Here is a 12037-nt window from a genome sequence, read left to right as displayed (position 1 = left end):
CTCAAGTAGTCAGAAAAATAGGCCGATGGTTACTCGAGCGATAACATAATCCGCGGTCTTATTGTTGTAGAGCAGATGTCATTTATGGGTGGGGCTGACGCGCAGAGCAGCTGAAACATTTTTTACCAACCCCCGCCCCGCTCTTTCCAATGGGATAGAAGGGGCTCCCAAAAGGTAAGGGGAAAGCTTCCAACGCTCAATTCCTCCCAGAAACAAGGAAGTTTTTTTTGATGTGGCCTTGGCCTTGGTATATACGTAAAAGCCCGCGATAAGATGTACAAAATCTCCTGTAATTAAACCCTACCCTGGAAAAGAAATCCTCCCTTTCTCCCCTCCCTGGCCGGCTCCTCCTCGGGACACTTGGCTGAGTCTTTTCTTTCCCTCCTTCCCACGCTGACGGAGAGGCTGCACGCAAGCCGCGGACGACTGTTTTTTTTTTTTTCGCGCGGAGGGAACTCGACGGGTAGGAACGCCGAGTGGCGGGAAAGGAGCGGGAGGCGTTGTGAGGAGGCCAAGCTTGCCGGGTACGAGCGGGGCTGGGGGTTGGGGGCAAGGGACGACGCGGGCCACCAGGCCCGCACGGGAGGCCGAGGTGACGAGGGGAAATCTCCCGGCTCGGAGCTGGGACCCGGCGCTTCCGGCTAACGACCGGTCGCTCTCGGGCCTAGCGTGGCTCGCCTTCCGGCTCCGCCGGGGCTGGCGGAAAGTTGGTAGGAAGGGAAACCGCGGCTCGCACTTGCCTGGAACCGGGTGACCAATAACTGGTAATAGTCTTTGCTCGGCGCTGGGCCTTGTCCTACAATTTCGAACAGAGTCTCCGGCAGCCACGACGCCATCTTGGGACGCCACCGCCGTCGCTAAGACAACCAGGAAGGGGCGGGGCCTGCCTGGGGTCACGGGGGCCACAGCCGTGGTTTAAAAAAACCGAACCCTACTTTCGAGCTGGCGGGGTGTTTCTAGCTTTGGGGATGATTATCCCCTTCATCCAAGGGTTAGCAGGAACTCTTGCGCCGTGAAATATCCACCTTGAGGTCCCGTGTGACCCGGAGGGGAATTAGTTCCTGTTACCACAGAGGGGGAGTGGGGAAGGCGGGGTGGGGGGGGGCGGTGACCCCGGCGGAGGGATACCAAGCGAAGTCTCTCATTCCCCTTCCTGGTCCCTCGAAGGGATCGGGAGGAGGTCGCAGGCCGCTGGGGGAAGTCGAGCCCGGCAGTGGCGAGGCGGCGGGGGGGGCGGGGTGGGAGGGGAGGGGAGGGGAGGGGCTATGTGAGGAGCCGCGAGTAGGCAGCGGGGGGCCTGTCCCGCGGACGAGCACCGTCAGCCCGATCCGCGGCGGGCAAAGTAGTTCCCGGAGGGTGTTGGAACGGGCGGGGAGGGAAGAAGGCGGCGCGGGCGGAGGCGCACGCCGGGAGCGGTGCTGCGGCTCAGCTGATAATTGAAGGGACCCGAGGAGCCGCCGCCGCCGCCGCCGCTTGGGGGGGGGGGGGGGAGCGAGGAGGAAGTTACTGCCGCGCCACCGAGTCCGGACCGGAGACTTTGGGGCCCAACTAGGTAATTGGGGCGCAGTTCCGAGCGGCGGCGGGGCCAGGCCTGGGTGGGGGGGGAGGGGGCTGCGTTGAGGGGTTGAAGGTGGGGGGGTGGTGGTGGTGGTTGGTGGTGGTGGCGGCGGCGGCGGCGGCGGGGAGGAGCTGGAACAGAAAGTCCCAGGAAGCCCGGTTGTGTCATCGCCGCGATTCGGGCCCCCCTCCCGCCCCCCACGCTCGGCCTATTCGCGGCGGCGGCGGCGGGTCCGCGGAAGGACCGGGACAGGGGTTGACGGGTTAGGCGCTCGAGGGAGACAGACCGCGGCTGGAGGGGACCTGGGGCTGGGCGGGAGCCGGGGGTGGGGGGTGAGGGGGGCGGGGCTCTGGGTCCCCCCCCCCGCGCCAACCATGAGGAGGGCCCCTTCACGGAACCCGGGGGGTAAAGGCGTGCGGGGTCTGGGGGAACCCGGCGGGTGTCGTGTGTGTGTGGGGGGGCCGGAAGTGGGCTTTGGAGCTTGGAGGGCGTCTAGGAAGACAGAAAGTGGGGGGCCGGAAGTGCAGGTGGGGGGGTGTGAAAGACGGCCAGGGTTCCCCGGAAATGGGATGGGGGGCCCGGAAACTGGGAGAGGGGAGGCTCCGGGGCCAGGGAACGGCCCGGAAATGGAAACTAGGGAGCAGCTCGAGTGACAACAGTTGTGGGAAGCGAGGGTCAGAGGAGGGAGCGGCCGGAGTGACTTTTAGACCGCAGTAAGAGGTTTCTTGCCGCCGGTGGGGGGAGACGGTTGAGGGCGGCCGAGGCTGCAGACGAGGGGTCTGCGCTGGGCAGTTGTTTTTTCTGCCTGTGGGAAGTTGAGGCTTGACGGAGGGGGGACGCCGAGAGAGGACGCGGGGAGGGCGCGGGGAGGGGGGCGGCGTGAAACAGGCCGGGAAACTTGGCTGAGAGGAGCGGAGCATCCTTCTCCATTGATCGGCGTGGAAATTGGGGGTGGGGGTGGGGTTAGGACCTGTGGGGAGGGAGGTGGACCGGTTGTCACTCCTGTCGTATTAGTATTCAGAGCGAGTCAGGCGATTAATTTATTTATATGTGGATTACATAAAACCTATTATAACGTCTGTCCGTTCAGTTCACCCTCTCTCCATCCTCCTCCACAGTGAGTGGGTTTCCAGTTGTGGAACAAGTTAGAGGGGAGTGCAAATAACGGAGGTGATAGCGTCCCCCATCCTGTCCTTTCTCCGTGTCGGTCCCATCCTCAAAAATAAACGATATCTTTTCATTTGATGGAGAAGGGGAAAAAAAGAAAGATTTAAACACACAGGCAAATCGTGGCGGGAGGTCGAGGGGTAGCTTAGACATTTGAACTCCTGCGGGGGGACAAGGGGACGAGAGGGAATTGGGTGCCCCGTGTGGCGAGGAGAGGACGGAAGGGGCTGCTTCTGAAGCCTTAAGACAGATTTGTTTGTTTTTGATAATGCCGTTTTTTTTTTGTTTGTTTGTTTTTTAACTTTGTGGGGAGGTTTAGCTTAAGCCTGGTATCTGGTGGTGGGTATCGTTTAATTGCTTCGTCGGGTAATTGGGGGGGACAGAATGTGTCAGGGGGAACGTTGGTGTGTGTGGAATGGGGCGCGGGGGGGGTGGGCGTTTAGTGGCGCAGTGGGCCTGTTCCGAGTGGACGTCTAACTGCTCCCCTGCTGTCTCCCTTCCTCGTCGGCCTTCCCCGGTCTTGCCTGGCCTGCCAGATCACCCGATCCCCGGATTTTCCTTGGTTTTGTAGGCCCTTCTGTGGTGTGTTGTTGAACTTTATATTCCTCACCAGTATCTAGCTATTTTTGGCGTTTCATTTGTTAAAAAGACCCGGCAAGTTGAGGCTCAGAATCTCCTCTCAAAAAAGCAAAACAAAACAAAAAAAATACGGGATAGAAACTTGAAAGAGCTATTGAGTGGGGTAAAAAACCGACGTTCGGAACAAAGGTCCTAGTTGTTAGAGAAAAAGGCAAGAGGCCTATATATGAATCCTGAGTGTGTGTCGCATTTACTGGCGAGTTGGGGTAAGGGGGACAGCAGTTAGGGTTATGGAGTGGAATTATCAGAGGTTTAGAAACAGTACGTGGCAGAGGGTTTTATTGAGGCTTATTTATTTTTTTCGCACAGAGAGCATGGAAAGAACTCAGTATTAAGTGTGGATTTTAGAGTAAACACATTTCTAACGCATTTCTAATTGTTTTAGAAACTTCTGCTCTACGTTCAGCCTCAGAAGTACTGAACTCGTGTGGCTTTTATATCATCTTTGTGAAATTGTTTGGGGATAAAAAATGAATTTTTATTTCATTTATTTGAAGTTGAGACAGAGCACATTAAAATGGCTGAGGGTTGTGGGCTTTGTCCACATCACCCTTTCTATGAATGTGCCGTAATTAAGATTACGCCTGCATTGCCGGAGACTTGGGTTCAATCCGTGGGTGGAGAAGATCCCCTGAAGAAAGAAATGGCAACCCACTCGGGTATTCTTGCCTGGGGAATCCCATGGACAGAGGAGCCTGGCAGGCTACGGTGGTCTATGGGGTCACAAGAGTACTTAGCGACTAAACAAGAACAACAATTAAGATTATCACTGCTTCCATTCGATTCCCAGTTTTTCAGGAGTTTGAGTGGTTTTTAAGTCTGCTTCAGCTGACATTTACTGTTTTGTGTCTGTAAACAGGCATTTTACTTTTCATTTACTTTCTTAAAGTTAGAACATGTTGGTAGTTAGAATTTCTGAAGGTGCTAAACAAAATTATTTTTTACAGTGAAGAACAGGATGCTTGGTCAGGATAAAAGCAATGCTTTCATCTAGCAAAGTAAATTTGAAGTAATGTTTACTTTTCCATTCTAACTTTTGAGATTAGTGCATTTTTATCTGGATATGCTTGTATGATCCTGTCTGAGGTCATCATCCTAGCAAAGAAGACACACGCTGGCCTACGAATTCATAACACTGCCACTTAGTAGCTGTGTGACCTTGAGTTATTATTCTCTGACCCTGTCTGATCTCCATTTGTTTTAATCTGTAAAATGGGAATGGATAGTCCATCTCTTTCCTACTGGCTGATTGTGAGATCCAGTGGATATAATGGCTGAGAAGAAATACAAACTGCTAAATAAGTGTAAGACAATTGTCATTAGCTTTAGAAAATTATCTATTTTGAGGTAATTACAAAAAATTTTCATCAGTTGGAGTGGTGGAAAGTTGTCAGTGTAAGGTAGGTTGGAGATAGGAAGTTATAGCACTTTATAATATGAAATAGCTTCTTAATTGGTAGTGGAACTTGGACCCCAATTGTTATGTTACTTTTTTTTGCAGCGATATGCTTGTTCACCATACCTTGTTAATTCTGCTGAGAGAAAGTTCAGACAGATTGCTTCGTGTTTTTATTGTGGAAAAAATTTGTTGCTGTTCTGGTTCATGGCTTTTATGAAATTGATTTTCTAATATCAGAGACTACAATTAAGGATGGAGAAGGAAATGGCAACCCACTCCAGTATTCTTGGCTGGAAAATCCCATGGGGTCTCAAGAGTCGGACACGACTTAGCAGCTAAGCGACCACCACAATTAAGGAAAAGTATTTCAGGATCTTGGTCTGGTTTCTTTTACAGAATCTGAGGGAGTTTTTGTTTTTAATTCTTTCAAGGGAATGTGGGTGGGAATCTTTTCGAACAAACTGATACCAATTGCCCATTTATTTTTTGCATGTTTGCTGAGGTAATTGGATGTACTCAAATTGAAAAAGTAACCTGCTTGTTGCTTTTCATCTTCAGGTTCTTGATCTGCCAGCCTGACATGCTTTTTTCCTTCTTTTGACTCATTTTAGGTTCACCTCAACTCACAAGTATTTACTCAAAAATTTCTACCCCATGATCTTTCCTTTTTATTTCTTTGTTATCTATCTATGCTTCATTTGGGGATTATAGTGCTAGGTTTGTTGACAAGCATTGCTTTTGTTTCCTTGACTGGATTATGGGCTTCCTGAGGGCAAGGATTATCTCAGTGTCCTTGTGTTTTGCCTGAAGGTGTACTCATAAACCTGATTGAAAATAACACCCATTTTCCTTCCCACTCCAAAGCGATAATGGTAGCCTGGCCATGCCAGCTATGCAGCCAGTCTTCCTGCTTGGAAAATTTCTTGGCTTCAACAAGTCTCTCAGGGTGCTGTCTGGTTTAGTGCTCAGCGTCTCACATCTTCCTGACTGCTGTGCCATCAGAGTGCCTGGATAGGGTAGAAGGGTAAGAATTTGGTGAATATTATATAAAACATATAATTTGTAGGTTGTTATATAATCTTGGTGCTTTTAGCTCTTAACATGTAATGTTAGCTTTACATTTGTGTGTGTGTGTGTGTGTGTGTGTAATTTTTTAGTGTCTGGGTATAGTTTAGCTGTGCTATATAGATTTCTTAAAGGCATAAACCCCTAGCAAATTGTTCTTCAGTTTCTACCCAGTCTGCTAGATTTCTCTGTACACAGTGGGTGCTTGCTGTTATTTATGGTAAATAGATCTGTATACTGATATCGAGCCAGTCTTTTGTATTTAAGTGGAACTTGGCTAATGTCCTGGATTTTCACAAATGCAGTTCTTTAATAAAATCTTATCAGTACTACCCCAATTTATTGCTAGTTTCAGGGTATGGGCAAAAGAAGTTGTTTTCTAGACTGAAATGAGTCTGCTAGATAGTTTTTCTCCTAGGACTTGTAGATCTTTTTTGTAATTCTTGTAGTTTCAGTAAACTGGATTGGCCAGAAGAAAAAGCTACTCGAGTAGACCATTATTTAGACTTAACCCATTTTGTCTTGAGTGTGCCGAGAAGCTGTTAATAGTCAGTTTTGGAGTTATGCTTGATTTAAACAGTCATTCTAGACGCCTAGAGTTAAAAAGCTGCCTGTTGCTCCGATCTTTCATTAAGGAACAGCACTGTTCAAGTGAGTATCCGATTTGAAGGTAGAAGACTTGGGTTCCAGTTCTGGTAATGCATTTTCTGTGTTTGTGACCTTGGACAAATAATACAACCTTTGTGAACTTCAAGTGCTTAATCTGAAAAATGTGATCATGGCCACCATATCAGTGCTAGGCACTGTGTTCAGGAGATCAGGCTACAAAGATGGATTGGAACACAGCCCTTATTCCCCTGGTTCATCCCTGCATTGATCACTACTGCCTGATTTGTTTACATTGTTCTACCTAGAACATTCTTTTATAATGTATGTAGGTGTTCTGCTTGAAGATATTTGAGTATAGAATAGTATTCCTTAGTAGATTATGAATTTCTTGAAGTTAGTCTTTGCTCTTTTATCCATAGAAGCAAGCGCAGGGCCTGTCCCATAGTAAAGATTCTTTTAACGTTTACTGAAGGAATAAGTTGTGAAAATAAGATTCTGAAAGTGAAAATATTTTGTAATGGTTTAATGTAGTGTCCTATTTGATTTGTTTTGATAAGCATTTTGGATCACCGTTATGTTAACAAGATTTTGGGGGTTTTCTTTAATCTCTTGATACATGTTTTAGAGACTGCAAGTTACGTTGAATCATATTAAAAAAAATTAAGGCAAGCCATTTCACATTATTTAATTATCCATTATTTGCATGAAATAGTTGATCATTTAAATGCTTCATTGAGGACTTATGTTTTGAGACAGTGCATATTTAAGTACAGAACTGAATTTTACACATAATTTTAGTTTATTCTGTTTCTTTTTAGAAAGGATATATTTATTTCTATAAATGTTATTACCCATACATGGATTTTTGAGTTATTTATTATTTATAAGCTGAAGTGTCTATCAACAAGTCTTCAAGACTTGAAATTATAGCCTTTTAATGTGTGTTTTAATCGCTTGTTGGCTGTCACAAGCAGTGAATGAGTTCCACCCTGACTTTACAACTCCTACTCATTCCACCCATGAGCAGCATTCTGAATAAATAGATGGACCTTGTGCTATCATCTTAAGGTCATATTAACTCATCTTCAAGTCCTCATACTGTTAAGCATGTGTGATGCCCTGAAAACCCAAAGTGAGTTTGTATGGATAACCTGTTTGAAAGTCACTGTTGAGTTGTAATATAAGCTGCTTTGTGTCCTCAGAGAGCAGGTTCATGGAGATCATATGAAGGGGCCTTCCCCAATCTCCCTTTAAAAAAAAAATTCTTAAAACATCAGTGCTTGTAGTTGCCTTATAAATAGCAAATGTGTGAAAATGCTATAATTTCTGCTATGGCCCCAGTATTTTATAATCCCGTTTTGCAGTCTTGGCTGCGGGCAGTCAGAGGAGCTGCCTCTTCTGCTCTGAAAACACCCAGGAGCTTCATTCGTGCTCTGGCTTTCATTGTCTCTTCACTTGGATTAGTACCTTTCCCCAACCTTGTATCTCTGTAGCTCCATACACTCTTAACTTACTTTCAGTAGCTCCTGTGAAGGTTTTTAGTCTTCACTCTTCTGCTCCCTTCTGCAGCATTTCTTTCACTGATGGCTTTTACGGTCTTTCTAGTTGTTTACATCTTCTTTATGAGATCTTTGGCTTCTTGAGAGTAGAGGTCTCATTCTTCTGTCCTCACAGAGGCTGGCACAAGTCTCCATATAATGTGTCGTACATGGTAGATGGCAGTGGTAGAGTTCATTCTGGTGAGACATTAAAGAACTATATTGTGAAATAATAGTATTGACATAGTCTACTGTCAGCTTGGGCTTCCCAGGTGACACAGCAGTAAAGAATCCACCTGCCAATGCAGGAGATAAGGGTTCGATCCCTGAGTTGAGAAGATCCCCTGGAGTAGGAAATGGCAACTGTCTCCAGTATTGTTGCCTGGAAAATTCCATGGACCGAAGAGCTTGGTGGGCTACAGTACAGGGGTTTGCAAAGAGTCTGACAGGACTGAGTGCCTGATCATGCATGCACATGCTGTCAGCTTGCTTATTTTATTGGCGGCTTGCAGAGTCTTAGTTCCCCAATCTGGGATTGAACCTGGGCTCTCAGCAGTGAGAGTGCAAAGTCCTGACCACTGAACTGCCAAGGAATTCCCTCAACTTGCTTATTTTTAGTTTTTCAGGGTTTGGTACCTGAAGGTAGGATCCTAGAATATAAATTTTTCAGAATCAGGCTCATTAAAATCAGCTTCTTAAGGGATTGCTAAATAGTACTAGACTGTTTTAGTGATTTGGATACCCCAGGTTTAGCATTTGGGGATTATGGTTATTAGTAGATAAGTTTGTCAGTTCGTGTTTTATCAGGTGTTTACTGTGCACCACAGGACTGTGCTGGGGGAAATAAAAAAGGGACTTAAGACGTAGTTTTTGTCTTCCGAGTTTTGTTACGTTTCTTTAGTTGATAATCAAACTGACTTGATAACTATGTATAATTAGCACAGAGAGGTATTCTGTAGATATTCTAAATGCAGGTGTTCTGCATTTAGAAAACTTGATATGAGAATCTAAATTAAGAAACAGATGAATTAGGGCATGCTTTTTTGGCCTTGCTGAATAAATTGTTGGAAGTGCCTCCATTGCACAAATATTTCATCAACAACCAACGCGTGTGCATTCCTGGTTCCATATAAGGTCTGCCCTCTTGTAGAGTGCTGAGGAGAAATAAGATTTATAAAGTGAGATCTTTTATTTCAAAATGTACTAATATTGCAGATGAGTTCAGACTATGTCAAAAGAACACAACATATAACATCGTACATATTTGTTTTTAAGTGCAAATTTGAGTTTTATATAGCGAGTATTCAAGTTTAGAGAGAAATTGAAGTTATTGAGGAAGACTTTATGAACAGAGGAGGGGCTTGAGCTGACCCTGATACTTGGATAGGTGTAGGAGGGTAGGGAGCTTAAAAGTGGAGTTGACAAGGATCTAATGGTAAGGTAAACTGGCCCTCTGAAGGAGAGGGTCCACATTTATGAAATTTGGGCTGAGATTATTGAGGTTCTGAAATGGGAGATTAAGAAATTCAATATAACAAATAGACATATTGAAGTTATGGTTGATAGATGACTAGGCAGTGATAATATGAAAAAAATGTACAAAAATATTTAATATGTAAGTGAAAAGAAAACTAAAAGTGCTTCCAGATCTTACTTAATCTTTTTATGAAATTGCTTCCTTTCCAGGACTGCATATAAGGGTCTTTGTGGTAAGTTTTGAGGCAGTAGAAGCAGTGGAGGTAAAACTTACTTCTTGTTCCATTTCCCTACTTGATAGACTAAGTAGATCTTTGATAGATTAACAAAACTTGAAGTTTTGTTCAGTAGGCAGGAGCTGGTATCTAAATGATTCCCACTGCCCCTCTGTTCAGTCACAGAATTCTTCCTTTACTGGAAGCTGGCAGTCATCTCCTAACACATTCATTCAACTATTGTTTGTTCAGAGATTTAAAAAAAAAATCAGTACTGTTTAAGAATACATGTTTCTTCTGAGTTATTTCTGAGTTATTTAAATCAGTCTTATTTATGGGGAACCTTTTGTTTAGTGTCTACTGCTCTAGAAAACTGTTTAAAACAAAAGCAAATTGTGGTTTTAGTATATATATATATATATAAAATCCCTGATAGCTCAGTTGGGAAAGAATCCACCTACAATGCAGGAGACCCTGGTCCGATTCCTGGGTTGGGAAGATATGCTGGAGAAGGGATAGGCTATCCAATCCAGTATTCTCTGGCTTCCTTTGTGGCTCAGTTGGTAAAGAATCCGCCTGCAGTGCAGGAGACCTGGATTTGATCTCTGGGGTGGGAACATCCCCTGGAGAAGGGAAAGACTACTCCAATATTCTGGCCTGGGGAATTCACGGGCTGTATAGTCCATGGGGTCACAAAGAGTCTGACGGGACTGAGTGACTTTCACTTTATTTTTTCTAAGGTGGAAATTAATATTACCCAGTTTAATCAAGTGAGATATTTTAGTCAAATATTTCCCTTGCTCTCTGGTTGATGTCACAGTAGATTATTTGTTACCCATTTTATTAATACTTTTACAAAAGTATGTACAACAGGATTTCAAAAATGGGAAATGAGCTTAGATGTGGCTGAAGGGAAACTAAAGCAAAAGAGAATATTTGGGGGTGTGGTAGCCATAATATTTAGCTTTCTTTAGCATCTTTTGTTTCTAGCATGTTCTTGTAGACTTTGATGACTGTAGTTGAATTAATTTGATCTTTTTCCTAATGTGGGGACAGCAGAGATGCTAGCTGTTATTGCAAGTTTATGACTTAAAATAGTATCTGTTAAGGCTGTATAGGCCAAAATTTGTGGGGTTTTGTGGACTCCAGTTGAAGCATTTGTGAAGTGTCAGTATTTTATTGCTGCAACAGGCAGTAGTACCTATTTTTCTGCAAGACAGTCCTGCAGCTTCCCAGTTTTTTCCTTTATCAAGCACATATTTCCATTTCTTCTAATCACCGAGGGAAAGCAACTTAGTTTCCAAAGGAGATTAGACCTGGTCTCTACCAACAGCATTTGGGCCCTTCTCCCAGTAGATGGCAACAAAAATTAGGCTCATTTCTGAGAAGATTGAGTAATTCTTAACTTTGTGATCAGACCTGTTTGCTAGTTATTTCTCAACTCTCATTAGGTATATTAGTGTTGATTTTTACCTTTTGACCTCAAAATACTTTTGTTATAAAGCTAGACTTAATTGCAGAGTTCATCTTTTCACCCTGCCTTTTGACAAGCTTTGCCCTTCCAGTTGCTGCTGTGAGGTAAGACTTGGGGAATTTCAGCCTTCGGTGTGGCACTGTAAGGTAATCTGCTGCCTCTTCTGACCAGCTAGTATTACTTTCAGCTGCCTGGATGTTAGGCCATGCCATTTTTTTTTCCAGGTGTCTTCTCATTACACAAACTAAGTCCAACTGAGACGAATTACTGGAGATAATAGCCCATCATATGGGATTTTCCTTGTAACACCTCTTTAAGGTGATACTCAGTTTATATTTCTTGCATCAGGTGAGGATTTGATGAAACTTAATGTTTGCTGGAATAGCTGCTTTTCTTTCTGTTCTATGGAATGGGCCTTCTGCTTCAGTCATGTGTTTACTTATAATCAGTATATTAATTTGTTACTAAAAGAAAATTAAGATGATTCATAATTATGCAGTTAACTTGCTGCTGCTAAGTCGCTTCAGTCGTGTCCGACTCTGTGTGACCCCATAGACGGCAGCCCAGTAGGCTCCTCTGTCCCTGGGATTCTCCAGGCAAGAATACTGGACTGGGTTGCCATTTCCTTCTCCAGTGCATGAAGATGAAAAGTGAAAGTGAAGTCGCTCAGTTGTGCCCGACTCTTAGTGACCTGGTGGACTGCAGCCTACCAGGCTCCGCCATCCATGGGATTTTCCAGGCAAAAGTACTGGAGTGGGGTGCCATTGCCTTCTCCACAGTTAACTTGAGTTTACTATATTTAGAGAAACTCACAACTTCAGGATACCTGCTGACTTTACTTAAACATTTAATGCTATAGTAAAGAATTTGGGTTAGTAGGTTCAGAGGAAGAAATTA

The 12037-nt window shown here is 44.9% G+C and overlaps 2 protein-coding genes across 28 annotated transcripts in view; one reads left to right on the top strand and one right to left on the bottom strand.

The window, feature by feature from the left end:
• Positions 1 to 836, bottom strand: part of FBXO36 (F-box protein 36) — a 107873-nt gene extending 107037 nt beyond the window's left edge. For all 3 annotated transcript variants that reach the window (XR_009730805.1, XM_061387446.1, XM_061387436.1), the window contains exon 1: positions 741 to 836. Coding sequence is in view for 2 of the 3 variants with exons in the window: in XM_061387446.1 (XP_061243430.1) it covers positions 741 to 836 (96 nt within the window). In the remaining variant the exon portion in view is untranslated. The remainder of the gene's footprint in view (positions 1 to 740) is intronic.
• The window catches only part of TRIP12 (thyroid hormone receptor interactor 12), a 156871-nt gene continuing 144922 nt past the window's right edge, over positions 89 to 12037 (top strand). For 16 of the 25 annotated variants that reach the window (XM_061387343.1, XM_061387348.1, XM_061387324.1 and 13 more), the window contains exon 1: positions 1462 to 1552. The gene's annotated coding sequence lies outside the window, so the exon portion shown is untranslated. Of the gene's footprint in view, positions 175 to 354; positions 525 to 1461; positions 1553 to 1740; positions 1821 to 2129; positions 2272 to 3344; positions 5788 to 12037 lie in introns of those variants that run through there. The other 9 variants (XM_061387334.1, XM_061387176.1, XM_061387265.1 and 6 more) reach the window with 7 other exon arrangements.

The sequence above is a fragment of the Bos javanicus genome, chromosome 2, assembly GCF_032452875.1.
Source record: "Bos javanicus breed banteng chromosome 2, ARS-OSU_banteng_1.0, whole genome shotgun sequence".
NCBI classification, from domain to species: domain Eukaryota; kingdom Metazoa; phylum Chordata; class Mammalia; order Artiodactyla; family Bovidae; genus Bos; species Bos javanicus.
This window is presented reverse-complemented; position numbering and strand designations above follow the sequence as displayed.